General features: G+C 39.8%; 1 protein-coding gene across 1 annotated transcript in view; it reads left to right on the top strand.

Moving 5' to 3' along the window:
* LOC311038024 (uncharacterized protein) overlaps positions 1-14,799 on the top strand; it is a 92,369-nt gene that overhangs the window by 30,661 nt on the left and 46,909 nt on the right. The window contains exon 9 of the mRNA XM_084047319.1: positions 9,847-10,006. Within this exon, the coding sequence (XP_083903445.1) occupies positions 9,847-10,006 (160 nt within the window). The remainder of the gene's footprint in view (positions 1-9,846; positions 10,007-14,799) is intronic.

Genomic DNA, 14,799 nt, shown 5'->3' with positions numbered 1-14,799 from the left:
GTTGAGAGAATGAAGCAAAGAATACCTAAACTAAAGTCTAAAGATGGTTTAGGACACCAGACTCCAAACATAAATACATCAATAGTTCTGTGGAGGTACTTCTGAAGTGAACAGCACATTATTTTATTTTATTAATGAATGTATTTTATTATTTCTCTCACATTAATCAACATATCACCACTAGACATCAATGTAAATTTGCGTGTAAATGTGGATTGGGTGGGGGGTTATGGGGTGGGTATGGGGCTTGGGCTTTGGGTTAGATTGTAATTTCAGACCTGTTGAAAACTCTAAAGCAGTTGTTCTCAAACATGTTCATGTCAAGGACCCCCACATTGACATGCATTTGGCTGCAGACCCCCACCTGAAAATATTTTCTGCCAGGGAAAATGTTTCAAGATGTATCAAAATGTCTAGCAAATAGACGATCTACAAGCTCAAAATGGCCAGTAATGGGACATGTTGTGAGCTTGTAGATCGGCTATTTTCAAACAAAGTATAAAAAGTGATTAAACTGTTCATCGTTTGCTGTGGACCCCCTGAAACTCCCTGAAGGACCCATGGGGGTCCCCAGACCACACTTTGAGAACCACTGCTCTAAAGATATGATTAAAATATTATTGTAATTTAATTCCTATATTATACAACTGTAGAATTGAAGAAACTTCGAGAATTAATTATTTTTGCACAAATATGTCACACTTAAGAACTCAAAGGCCACCCTAAGAGTGCTCTCTAGTATGCGTAGATTTCTTCTTAACTTAAGAACAAATCACAGCTAAGAAAACATTTGTGAATGCCAAAATCTCTTAAAAAACTTCTTAAGTGGGTCTAAGAACAAATGTGTTCGTAAGTACGGTTCATGAATCGGGCCCAATGTTAGTAAACAAATAATTGGTCTATAAAATGGGGGCTTAAGTGGTTAACTCCCTGGCTTTATATACATTCTTCAACCGAAAAATATCTCCCTTTGAGACAACAACGTGGAGAGGTTACCCCCTCTTGATGCAGTAGCTTGTTACTACACCTGCAAAGGGTTGATCGATAAACAGTGCTTGCAACAGTGCTCTCTCACTCACACCATGATCAACATGGTGTATATGGTGAGGCTAATGATTAATGTTTATCTGAACACGCACGCACGCACGCACGCACTCACTCACTCACTCACTCACTCACATACACAGTTGCTGTCAGGTGGAAACCTTGTGTACTGTATGTCCACAACGTTTACTTGTAAGGAAATAAAAAAATAAAAAAATTAAAAAGTGTTCCAAGTTATATTAATTATTAAGTATATTAATATTTCCCATTGGTTCAATACTTAAACGCACGCACGCACGCGCGCGCGCGCACACACACACACACACACACACACACACACACACACACACACACACACACACACACACACACACACACACACATTTGATTGATTGATTGATTGATTGATTTTGGTTGATTGATTGAATTACTTTATAAGCAGTTTGCCAAAAAAAAATCACAGCAAAGTACAGTTCAATACAAGGTCTGCTATGAGGATTATACCCAAGAAAGTGCTGTGGCTTGCTTACATTGGGGTCCTTTGTACTCAATTCATCGAAACATTTAATAACAGGAATACAATACTATGCAAAAAAATCATATTAAACGAGTAGTAATAAATACAAAAAAATATGTACAGTAATCTTTTAGGGGCTGTAAGTGCTCTTTTAGAGAGTAAGGATTCACACTTCTGTATGACTGTTGGTAGGGCATTCCACGTTTTGGTGGCATAGCAGTAGAACAAATGTAACCCCTTGTTTGAGCTAAATCTGTGTTGAACGTGATTAGTGGAGCTTCCTCTGGTGTTGTGATTGTGGACGTCTTTGATGTTATAGGTGTCTTTGTGGTGTAGTGTATCTTGTAGTGTCTGGATCCTTGTTTGTAAGGCCTTTGTGGTGCTGTGGTACCATGAGGTGCATGTGTAGTCTAAGTGATATTGGATGAGTGCTCCTGTTATAGTCCTCAATGTATTCACTGAGTGAGGAGTTAGGAGATCCTGTACAAAAATCTTGTTCTTTGTTTGACTTTTTTGATTACTTTAGTTGCCATTTTTTCACTGGAAAGATTTGCCTCTAAAATGCAACCCAGGTAGGTAATTCCGTTATACCCAGGTGTAATGATAGTTTGTTATCAGCGAGCCAGGTGCAGATTAAAAGAAGGAGAAGGATGGTTTGCCTCGAGATAATGTTTTATCATGTCATATTCAACAGTGTTTATTAGAAGAAGGCCGATGCACACTTCAAATGTTGGTGACAGGTGCATAGGACAAAAAGTGCATAATTATGTTCAGAAAGGGATCTCTGATAATGACGTCAAAGAAAAGGACAGTGTGCCTGACAGCGTGCGGGTGCTTTTCTTTTATGTCATTATCAGAGATCCCCTTCTGAACAACAGTGTTTATAACACTAATAAAATAAAGGCTGTGGACTTTTGTACGGGATCATTCCTTACAGCAATCAATTAATGATTACAGTCTTCTTGGTTTACAGGAATCACTTTTCTGTGCATGTTGACGCTGGAGGACTGAAGCTTATGTCTGCTCTCAACACATCTTGTAGGCAGGTAAGCACTCTGCATGAGAGAAACAAAAAAACTATTATTACTCCAACCTGTCATGAAAATAATTTAAGCGTTCTTGATTTGTGGCAGTGTGTGCTAAACGGGCCCCACAGAGATGATGTGTACCGATTTGCGTGCGTTTTGGACAAAATCTGTAGGAGTACTAGGAACAAGTGTGCTTGGCAAAAAAAACGCAAAATGGCGGAAAGTCTTGTCTGCCGGAAATGGGTGCGACCTATGTGTGAAGTTGCGCCTTGATCCAAAAAATCTAGAGAATATTTTTTATTGTACGCCTTACGGTTCAAGAGTCAAAACTTTAATTGGCCTGTTATAGCGCCACCATGAGACCAATTTGAAAAATTCTTCCTTGGCCTACTGGGAGTGTGCGCGCACAGTTTCACGTGGATCAGTCCAGCGGTGCCGGAGAGAAGTTGTTCACAGTAACGCGGATGGCCAGACGGATGGACAGACAGACAGACAGACAGACAGACAGACAGACAGACAGACAGACAGACAGACAGACAAACAGACTCACAGGGGCGAAAACATAATCATCCGCCTTCGGCCGTTCCGACCCCCAGGCGAGGATAATCAGATTACTAAATAAATAGAAGACAGTTGAAAAGAAAAACTATAAAGACTTAAATCCGTTTTTCTTTCAGTAATAATACATTGTTAATATTTAAATGTGAACATTATGCAATTATGTATGCATCGTTGTTGTTGTTATTATTATTATCATTATCCCTGCCAGGCCGTAGGCCTAACGGCTGAGGGATTGTTTTTGCTCCCGTGAGTCTGTCCGTCTATGAGCGGCTAATCTCGGGCACCACTTGACTGATTGGCGTGAAACTTTGCATGCACACTCTCAGTAGGCCAAGGAAGAACCTCCACCCCAAAGTTTTCACATTAATCTGTTAGGGTGTTTTTTTGTTACCACTCATACAGATTTTGTCCATACCTCACGCAAATCGGTTAACATTATCTCTTTAGTCATGTGATCAAGACGTATCCGTCAGATTCTTCATATTCCATTCTGATTGGTTACGATTGGCTTCCAAAAGCAGGGGCTAATTGCTAATTGCCATCAAACTTTGCACGCACATTCCCACTAGTCCCAGGAAGAGAGAGAAGTACATTTTCGGCCACATCAGTCTGATTCACGTTTTGTCCTATAACTCTTAAACTGTAGGTTGTACAATAAAAACTAAATTTTCCCTAAATCGAATTGCCATGAACCTTTGCAGGAATTTTACGGCGGCCATGGCCTCTTTGGCCGTGTGCCCCTTGAAAAATTACATGCCCTAAAGGCCACTCATGTGATTCATGTAACCCCTACTTCAGTCAGTGAAGTCCACGGCTGAATGTGACAAATATTGAGACCAAAATAACAAATATTGGTAATTTGCTAATACATTTTGTGAAATAAATGGGTTATATTTCACTGATAGTCATACTATTCTTGTATTATATTAAAATTAAATCATCCTTAACCTTGAAGTTAAATTCATTATTTCTGTGCACTTAAAATCATTGTTTCATTTGATGGCCTTCCTGCCCTGGCATTGTGTGCCCTCAAAACATTTACAACACCAAGGCTTTTCTATATTAAAACGTCTTGCTGTCTGTCTTCTGTTCCAGTGAGTGGAGGAACACCATCTGAAACAAGTTATTACTGCTGGTCCCCTGACAAGGTCTCTGATTGGCTGATGAACAGACATCCTGGACCAATGGCATCCTCTTCAGGATATGACACCATGAGTGAAGTCCCCACCTATGCAGAGTCTGAAGTGATGAGGGTGAGAGACGAAGATGAAACATTGATTTGATAACAATCACATTATTACATTATCACATTATTTGAATTATCAGAAATGTATCAGTGTTCTGTTTACAGCAGTGTTCCTTCCATGGCAGCAGGGAAGGATTAAGGGGTTCATTGAAAGCAAGGAGGCTTTCATATTTATTTAATCTGTTTTACTATTTAAGATTAAATGCAAATATGCAAACAATGTGCTTCATTCCTACATCTTATGTAACCTTTTTTGTGGCCAGAAAATAACATATTTCACCGGAAGGAAAAATCTGCTCAATAGAAAAATTCCATTGACAAGATATGTAGAGGGCACTGTGGAGTAACCAAAAAAAGTTTTTCTTTCCGGTGAAATATTTTGTGTGTGGCGACAGCTATGGCCAGAGGCGTTGTGTTTTCTGGTTATCTATCCATTTACATTATGTGTTCAATATGCGTTTAATAATAATAATAGAGCCATAACTACATGCACGCAAGCACAGTTGTATGCCTTCACCATTCAGTTGCAGTTTACATCCATATCTCTCCAGACTCATATAATGTATTGAAGAATTTGAAGGAATAAAGTGTATTTGTTTTTATGTAAATGATCAGCGTCACTATATTGGCATACTGTATGAAACATGTTTTGTGAGGTCACAGTGACCTTGATCTTTGACCAAATGGAGCAAATGGATGCTTGTGCCAGATGTAATGAAATTCCCTCCAGGCGTTCATGAGTTATCACCTTCACTTTACTTCTCTTCCTCCCTCCAAACAGGAACGAAATCAACAAGCGTTTAAAGAGATGGTGATTGAAACGCTGAGGGCAAAAGAGGAGGAGAAGAGCAAGATACTATCAGAGAAGGAGGCCTTGGTTGAAAGGCTGAAAGCAGAGGAGGAGGAGAAGAGGAGCATACTTGCTGACAAGCAACAGGTAAATAAAGACACAATGCATTTATACTTTCATCCAACACTGTTTAGTTAGATGATACTTGAAGAGACTGTATGAAATTGGACCCACCTGAAATAAAGAGTGTTTCTGTGTCATAATCACTAGAGATATTAAAATCAGTCGACTATGACTGCATTATGGGCTTAAATTAGTGCCAATAATATTTTGTACTTGTAAAAATAATTTGTATTTGTAAACACATTTTGCATTTGTAAAAAAAATATTTGTACTCGTAAAAATAATATGTACTCGTAAAAATATTTTTTGCATTCGTAAAAAAAATATTTGTACTCGTAAAAATAATATGTACTCGTAAATAAAATATTTGTCTTCGTAAATAAAATATTTGTATTCGTAAATAAAATATTTGTATTCGTAAATAATATATTTGTCTTTGTAAAACAAAGTTTTGTATTCGTAAGATAAAAATGTGTGTTGTAATTGTAGAATTACATTTACAATGAACATTGTGACCAGAAAAAAACAACAGCTTGCTCGCTCGAAGATCTGTTCTACGGATTGCAAAACTTTATTTTTGGCACTCTGCACTTCCGGGTCTGAGCCAATCACGTGAGGCCTTTTCCACTACCCAATCATAAAGCTCCATAGGTCTCCATGGCAACATGGCAAACGGGGTTGCCATGTTGCAACCCCAAGAGTTGCAACATAACTGCAACATAATTCCATTGCTCAGGAAATAAACAACGGATTACAATAATATAACATTCCCTATAATCAGTAACATGTAGGTGATACCTATGTCTATCAAATATGGTTTTATTGAAAGGCAATCAAAGGCTAGATCGAGTTTAGAAAGCAAACAGGTCATGTCTGGGGGCCTCAGTGCGGCTGCAGAGTTTGATTGAGTGTGAGACTAGGACCCACATGCCATATTGTAAAAAATGTAAAAACTCGATTTCAAGTATTTTTTTTCAGAAACTGTAAGGGCTAGAGTTACAAGACTTGGAGGGGAGGTTCATAATTGAATCCGAAATTTTCAAAAAAAGAAATACACCAGTCGGCCTCATGGTGGCGCTATAAAAGCCCCCTTTACGTTTTGGCCTATAACTCTTGAACCGTAGGTCGTAAAATAAAAATCTAACACCCCATATAGGCCACGCCCATTTGCGTCAGGATAGATTTTCCGCCATTTTGAATTTTCTTCAAAACACACTTTTAGCTCCTCCTCCCACATATTTTGTCCAAATTTCACAAAAATCGGTACACATGATCTCTGGGCCCATGCGATAAACATATCCAAACGGCATTTTGATAATCCTTACTATTCGTCCGTAAATGGCTTCCAAAGTTAGTGGGAGGGGCCTGTTTTACCAAAAATGCCAGAAATCACGAACGAAACGTCCGGTCAATCCCAAATTTAAATCACATGTCGAGGGTGGTTTACTCAACGAATCCCCAAAAGCATTTCCACTTTGACTAGGGGGCCTCACAAATGCACAAAACATAACCGTTTGATGAAAAAAACATGATTTTTGGGGGGAACAATCCTTTCAAAATGTAATAAAAGCGATAGGAGTGACGTGACAATATGATTGGCCCGTTACATTTGTGGGAGGGGCCTATTTATTTAGTGGGAGGGGCCTATTTCTTAAAATCAAAACAGCACGTATCACGAAGGCAGGATCCGATCGGCACCCGATTCGAATGGCACGTCGCACGGCCTGCGACGGTATTCCTCCCGGCGTATCCCTTGAGTCCCGCGGCCGAGACCCGCGACCGGCGTCGGCGCAACCACACTTTGCAATTTCCCAGAATTGCTACGCGTCTAGTTTTTATTAAAGTTGGAGACCTCGCACGGTAGTGGAATGTTCGGTCTATGAGCAGAGCAGCCCGCATGTCAAATCGTTAGAGAGGGGAAAAAAGTCACTTAACACTCTGGACCACCCTATAGCCTAGTTGCATTACCTAGTTACTTTTAGTAAGCAGAAACAAAATAGCAGTTTCATGTTTTTGGTAAAAATGTACCTTTGAGAAAATGACGTGAACAAACACGGCTGTATTTGGGTAGGTTCTTGAACGTTAAATCTTTGTGTGGTACAGCTGAGATCCAAGCCATACTACGTCTCTTGAATAGCCTACATTGTTAGCCTCACACTGTATTCAATCTTGAAGAGGAGAGCTGCGACAGCTTTCTCATAGACCAGCCACACATGTGCAGTGTGCAATGATCACTATGTAGTCGGCAAAGAAGTTAATGTTCACAAACACAAACCACCGTCACTCTCTAGTCTTAAGCGTGTCTCTATGTACAGTCTGACCCCTCAAGGGCTGTAGCATCGAAAAGGTGGGCGTGGCGAACTTTTGGTGACGCGACGTTGGTACACCCTATAGGTCAGTAGCAGTGCTGTCAAGCCTATAATGCTGGAGGAGGAGGAGGGGGTGGGGGCTTTTTTGTAAAACAGGCCCCTCCCGCAAATTTTGGAAGCCATTTATGGAAGAACCGTATGGACTATCAAAATTCGGTTTGGAGATGTTTATTGCATGGGTCCAGAGATCATGTGTACCGATTTTTGTGAAATGTGGACAAAATATGTGGGAGGAGGAGCTAAAAGTGTAATTGAAGAAAATTCAAAATGGCGGAAAATCTATCCTGGCGCAAATGGGCGTGGCCTATATGGGGAGTTGCGTCATGACCCAAGGAATCTAGGGAAAAATGATTTTTATTTTACGACCTACGGTTCAAGAGTTATAGGCCAAAACGTAAAGGGGGATTTTATAGCGCCACCATGAGGCCGACTGGTGTATTTCTTTTTTTGATAATTTCGGATTAAACTATGAACCTCCCCTCCAAGTCTTGTAACTCTAGCCCTTACAGTTTCTGGGGAAAAAATACTTGAAATCGAGTTTTTAAATTTTCCCATTAAAGTGGATGGGGAAATTTAATGCACTAATAAATTAATATCAATTAAACTATGTAACCAATCTCTTAGCAAAATACACGCGCACGATTCCCGATGAAGCCGCTCATTTTGACATATGGCATGTGGGTCCTAGTCTCACACTCAATCAAACTCTGCAGCCGCACTGAGGCCCCCAGACATGACTTGTTTGCTTTCTAAACTCGATCTAGCCTTTGATTGCCTTTCAATAAAACCATATTTGATAGACATAGGTATCACCTACATGTTACTGATTATAGGGAATGTTATATTATTGTAATCCGTTGTTTATTTCCTGAGCAATGGAATTATGTTGCAGTTAAAACTCTTGGGGTTGCAACATGGCAACCCCGTTTGCCATGTTGCCATGGAGACCTATGGAGCTTTATGATTGGGTAGTGGAAAAGGCCTCACGTGATTGGCTCAGACCCGGAAGTGCAGAGTGCCAAAAATAAAGTTTTGCAATCCGTAGAACAGATCTTCGAGCGAGCAAGCTGTTGTTTTTTTCTGGTCACAATGTTCATTGTAAATGTAATTCTACAATTACAACACACATTTTTATCTTAGGAATACAAAACTTTGTTTTACGAAGACAAATATATTATTTACGAATACAAATATTTTATTTACGAATACAAATATTTTATTTACGAAGACAAATATTTTATTTACTAGTACATATTATTTTTACGAGTACAAATATTTTTTTTACGAATGCAAAAATTTTTTTTACGAGTACATATTAAATTTTTACGAGTACAAATATTTTTTTTACAAATGCAAAATGTGTTTACAAATACAAATTATTTTTACAAGTACAAAATATTATTGGCACTAATTTAAGCCCATACTGCCTTCTGATGGTGTAAAACTGGCATTACATTTGGGCTCACCAAGATTATCAGTGTTTTAAAGATTTTTGACAAAGATTAAAGCTAAAGACAGTTTCTCAATGATTTTAGTTTTGGTTTGTTTTGTAAAGACACTACGGTTATAGTGTTTGTTAAACCTCATACACCAACGCACACACACACACACACACACACGCACGCACGTACGCACGCACGCACGCACGCACGCACGCACACACGCACGCACACACGCACGCACACGCACATGCACACATACATGCTTGCATACTGTACATACGAAATATTGCATGAACCTACACACTGCTTAAAGTACACATCCATGCATTGGAAATATACTGTACAGTAGATATGAGATATAGCAGCCTGCAGCCATAGACAAGCTCTCATCAGAGATTGAGAAATAAATCATAATTGTCCTGCTCATAATAATATTGTACTGTACAGTATATATGACTGATGTATCCCTTGTGTGTGTGTGTGTGTGTGTGTGTGTGTGTGTGTGTGTGTGTGTGTGTGTGTGTGTGTGTGTGTGTGTGTGTGCGCGTGCGTGGGTGCGTGCGTGCGTGCGTGCGTGAAAAGGTCCAACAGGAGAACAAGAACTACAAGGACAAAAACGCTGCTCTCTCCAAGTATGTCCTGTCTGTCTGTCTGTCTGTCTGTCTGTCTGTCTGTCTGTCTGTCTGTCTGTCCTGTCTCTGATGTCTGTGTCTGTCCCCATAACAGACAGTTGTCCAGTGAACAGGCCATGCTGCAGCAGTCCAAGCAGAAGGAATCTGAGTTGAACCAACAACTCTCCAGTATTCTCTCACAGAAAGAGGCCTTGACTGAAAGGCTGAAAGCAGAGGAAGAAGAGAAGAGGAGCATACTTGCTGACAAGCAACAGGTAAATAAAGACACAATGCATTTATACAGAAGAGATGAACGCTGGAGCAACACGGACAATTTAAGCCTTTTATTTTTCAAGTGCAAGTAATAGTTGACTGACGTTTCTGTCTTTCAACCTTCCTCAGAGTCATGTCCGTGTTGCTCCAGCGTTCATCTCTTCTGCATCTATTGTCCCTACCCTTGTGACGCAAGGGCTTTAAGGCTGAGGCGCAACAGTAGAATCCCTTTGTTCACAATGCATTTATACTTTCATCCAACACTGTTTAGTTTGATGATACTTGAAGAGATTGTATGAAATTGGACCCAGGTGAATTAAAGAGTGTCTCTGTGTCATAATCACTACAGAGATTAAAATCACTGGACTATGACTGTCCTCTGATGGTGTGACACCGGCATCACTTTTGGGCTCATTGAGTTTTGGGGTTTTAAATATTCTTGACAAAGAATAAAGCTATAAGGACATTTTCTCAATGATTTTTGTTCGTTTCAGCTAGATTAGTAAACACACAATACGGTTATAGTGTTTTGTAAAACCTCATATTTATTTTTATTTCAGTCAACTAAAATGTTGATGTCAATGTTTGTGTGTGTGTGTGTGTGTGTGTGTGTGTGTGTGTGTGTGTGTGTGTGTGTGTGTGTGTGTGTGTGTGTGTGTGTGTGTGTGTGTGTGTGCGTGCGTGCGTGCGTGCGCGCGCGCGCGCGCGTGCGTGCGTGCGTGTGTGTATGTGTGTATAAAGGTCCAACAGGAGAACAAGAACTACAAGGACAAAAACATTGCTCTCTCCAAGTAGGTCCTACCATTCTGTCTGTCTGTCTGTCTGTCTGTCTGTCTGTCTGTCTGTCTGTCTGTCTGTCTGTCTGTCTGTACTGTCTCTGATGTCTGTGTCTGTCCCCAACAGACAGTTGTCCAGTGAACAGGCCATGCTGCAGCAGTCCAAGCAGAAGGAATCTGAGTTGAACGAACAACTCTCCACAGTAAAGTTTTGGGACCTTATTTGTCTTGGTATTATTTATTATTTAATTTGTTGTGCCATTGCCGTGTCTGTGTATGTGTATGTGCCTGCCCCCATTAAGCAGGTGTTGCTTTATATTCTTTCATGTGTTATTGCTAGTGGCATTGCTGAAATGTGGAATGAACGCTCTGAATGTTGGAATGGGTAAGGGGGGGTTATGAATACCAGGTGGTTGGGGTCTGAGGGGTGTTGGGGTGGGTGGTGTGAGGGTATTCGGGGCTTGTTGGGGGTTATGGGGGGACTTTTAGTTAAGAAAGGGCCCAAACGACCAAAGGGTGCTTTTTAGTTTTACTGCCCAGAATAGGGTTAAGGACTCGTCGCTGTCGGGCAATGACCATCAATCCTTTTTCATAAATCAGTGCTATTGAACACCTTTATGTCTGTGTGTGGGTTTTACAGATATTGAACCAATGAAAAGTATTAAAAGGCGCTTTTGACTAACCTCAAACTGTCGGACAAACCATCTCTCTCTCCAAATGAATGGTCAAAAACCTCCTAATTTGAGCTGTATTTGGGTAAAAAAAAAAAAAAAACACATTATATATATATAATATATATATATATATATATATATATATATATATATAGTCTCAGTTGTATTTGCACACCATTTGAGTGGTGCAATGTGAGATACCGTATTGTTCACTATATCGCTTTTGAAGGTTGATCACAGATGATGGACTTTTGCCTATTTCTTTTTAAAGATATAACAAACTTATATTTCTTATTGTCATAACGTTTTCTTTTTTTTAGATTATCCTATGATCATTATTTAGTTGAAGACACTGTTTTTAGAGGTATAGTGTACACTGCAAAAATAAATGAAAATGTTTAGCAACCATAAAGGCTACAAATGATGTACTATTTCAATTCACACATTTTACCATCATACTGTATCTGAAACATGTTTAAATTAATGGTATAGTGTGTTTTGCACTGGTAATCCACTGTAGGCCTAATACTATCTTTTTTATTAGAGCTTGGATTTGATTTCCTGATCTAGTCAGATATCAGAATGATATTCCTTAATGGTTTTAACGGTTCTTATATTTTGAAAAAAATTGGTGTAATGTTGGTCTTCATTAAATTCAATCATACATGCAGTATTGCATACATATTATTGTAGTGGTTCTCAAAGTGGGGTCCAGGGACCCTCTGGGTTCTTGAGGAGGTTACAAATGGACCCTTACAGGTCTACAACTCTCAGAGTTATGGTGGTTTTTGAAATTAAAACAAGTTTGAGAACCACCGGTATTGTAATTGTATAGCAAGTTCACATACCAGCTCTGACAGTGTGATAAATCTGGTTCCAGAAAGCCAAAAGTGATGGAACTGTTCCAGTTCCTCAATGTTGGATCTGGTTCCAGATCCCCACCCTATGACCCAAATCCAAATCTGATCCGCTCAGAATCAGACAGGGATTAAACGCTTTGTACATGTGGGCCTAACGGTCCAATACCAGTGTTGGGCAAGTTACTCAGGAAGATTAATAAGTTAGTTACTTATCACTCCTTTAAAAGCAACAATATCACATTGCTTGTCAAGAGTATCTAATTACATTACAAGTAATATGACTTTATTACTCAAACCTCCCTGTCGTAATTGTCTCCGCCAGACGAAAGGCATGGCGAGAGAGTATGTTTGCACCCTGTCCGTCCGTCCGTGTGTCCATCTGTCTGTGAGCAGCTAATCTCCGGCACCGTTGGCCCGGTCACGGCGAAACTGTGCACATACACTCCCTGGATGCCAATTCAGAACCTCTGCCATCTGTGATGTTTTTTGCAAACATCACATAATTGTCTCCGCCAGGCCGAAGGCATGGCAGAGACTGTTTTGCACCCTGTCCGTCCATCTGTTCGTGCGTGTGTGTCCACCTGTCCGTGACCAGCTAATCTCCGGCACCTGATTGCAGCAAAACTGTGCACGCACACTCCCTGGATGCCAGAGCAGAACCTCTGCCCTGAAATTTTCAGATCGGCCTGTTATATATATGTTTCATAAGTTTGGGAGAGGGCACATGCAAAAAAATAACAGATCTACAAGCTAATAATGTGTCACACCGCAATATGTTGATAGCTTGTATTGGCTATTTTCAATTTGTAGATCTGGTAATACTGTACTTTTACTGAAGAAAATGTCACTTTGAGTAACTTATAGTAGTAACTCAGTTACTTGGATTAATAACTGTAATATTATTCAAGTTTGGGCCTTTGTAATAAGTTACACCAGTGGTTCTCAAACGTTTTTATGTCAAGGATGTGTATTTTCAGTGCAATGCACAGTGAGCTTGTAGATCTGCTACTTTAGCCGTAGCCGAATGTTTGCAGACTCCAACATGCCCTGACGCTGTGGTTCATGTGGTTAAGTATGTATTGTATGCCCCATGAGCATCAACAGCACACTGATGGTGAACAAAGGGAACTTGGAAAGAAACTTGCAGACAAACCACAAATCCTTTCTTTCTAGAAGACAGTGAAGTGTCTCAAATCTCAATGATGAAACTGGATCAAGTGCTGTCATCAGTATTTTAAAAGTCCCATAAATCATGTTTGCATTATTGTTTGAAACAGTATTCATTTTGTAGACTAAAACTATGACGAAAAATGCTTGTCGACTACCTTTTTCACTGACAAAATCTGAATAAAAACTACGCTACTATGACTAAAACTGTATATTTACAACAAATAAAAACTATAGTCTAAAATGTTAGGGAGGGACTAGTGGAGAAGAGATCCAGTAGAACTAAGACTAAGTCAATTTTATGCTTGGCTGTCACGCTCCAAAAATATTTTCGGTTGCCAGACAAACCACAAATCATGTCTTTCTAGCAGACAGGGAAGTGAGAATGAGAAATAAGAAAGTGAAATTCAGTAGTGTGACTGTCATCAGTATATCAAAAGTCATACAATGACCCATAAATATTTTTTTCATTATTGTATGACACATTATTGTATTGCATGACACTTTTTCCTAAATGATCTTGCCTTTGTTATTAATAGTAAAAACTATTGTCTTATTCTGTGCTTATCTGTGCTTACATGTATGTGCTATAGCAAGGTTTGCAGGAGAGGCCCATTTTCTACAAAGTGCCACCAATCGTGATGTCCCATCTGCTCCAACTGTGAATCACACATTCAGGGGTCTCTACACCAAGGGTTCCCAAACTCTTCAGTTTGGGAACAGAATCGTATTGGGAAAAGAATCATATTTGAACTGGGGACCCCACACCCTGACAAGCACAATTGTTGTGTTCACGTGTGTGTGTTCACTGTGGGTCCAGGACACCGCGACGGAACGCGCCCGAGTCTGCCTTATAAGACATGGACGCCACTTTGGATATCATCTTCACCACTAGGAGGTACACCACTACCACGCAACATCCCAAAGACAACATTAATAACCACGTTCACGTCTTCAGATTAAACAACAACAGGGTTGCCAGGTTGCACCTGTTTTATTTAATTAATTGTGTTTTGGTTGACTTGTTATAGGTACTGTTTAAGTTATTTTAGTTTGTAATTGTACTCTGATTCATATTGCTTGTCAACCTGTAATGGATTTGGATTGTGTCTATTATTGTAACCTCGGCTAAATTGAAAATGAGGGCTTGCCCCTCAACGGTAGCCTACTCCGAGTTTAAATAAAGGCCAGTCCACACCAATGCAACTCCTTGCTACATGCTATTACTTGCAACCATTATCCCCAATGGCAGTTGCAAGGAGTTGCGACTATAGTTGCATTGGTGGCACCCGATCTACTATGAATCACTCCATTCAAT

This window comes from Gymnoscopelus microlampas (genome assembly GCF_963454915.1).
Source record: "Gymnoscopelus microlampas genome assembly, chromosome: 2".
Taxonomy (NCBI): domain Eukaryota; kingdom Metazoa; phylum Chordata; class Actinopteri; order Myctophiformes; family Myctophidae; genus Gymnoscopelus; species Gymnoscopelus microlampas.
The sequence above is the reverse complement of the archived record's forward strand: the minus strand, read 5'-3'. Positions and strand labels throughout refer to the sequence as shown.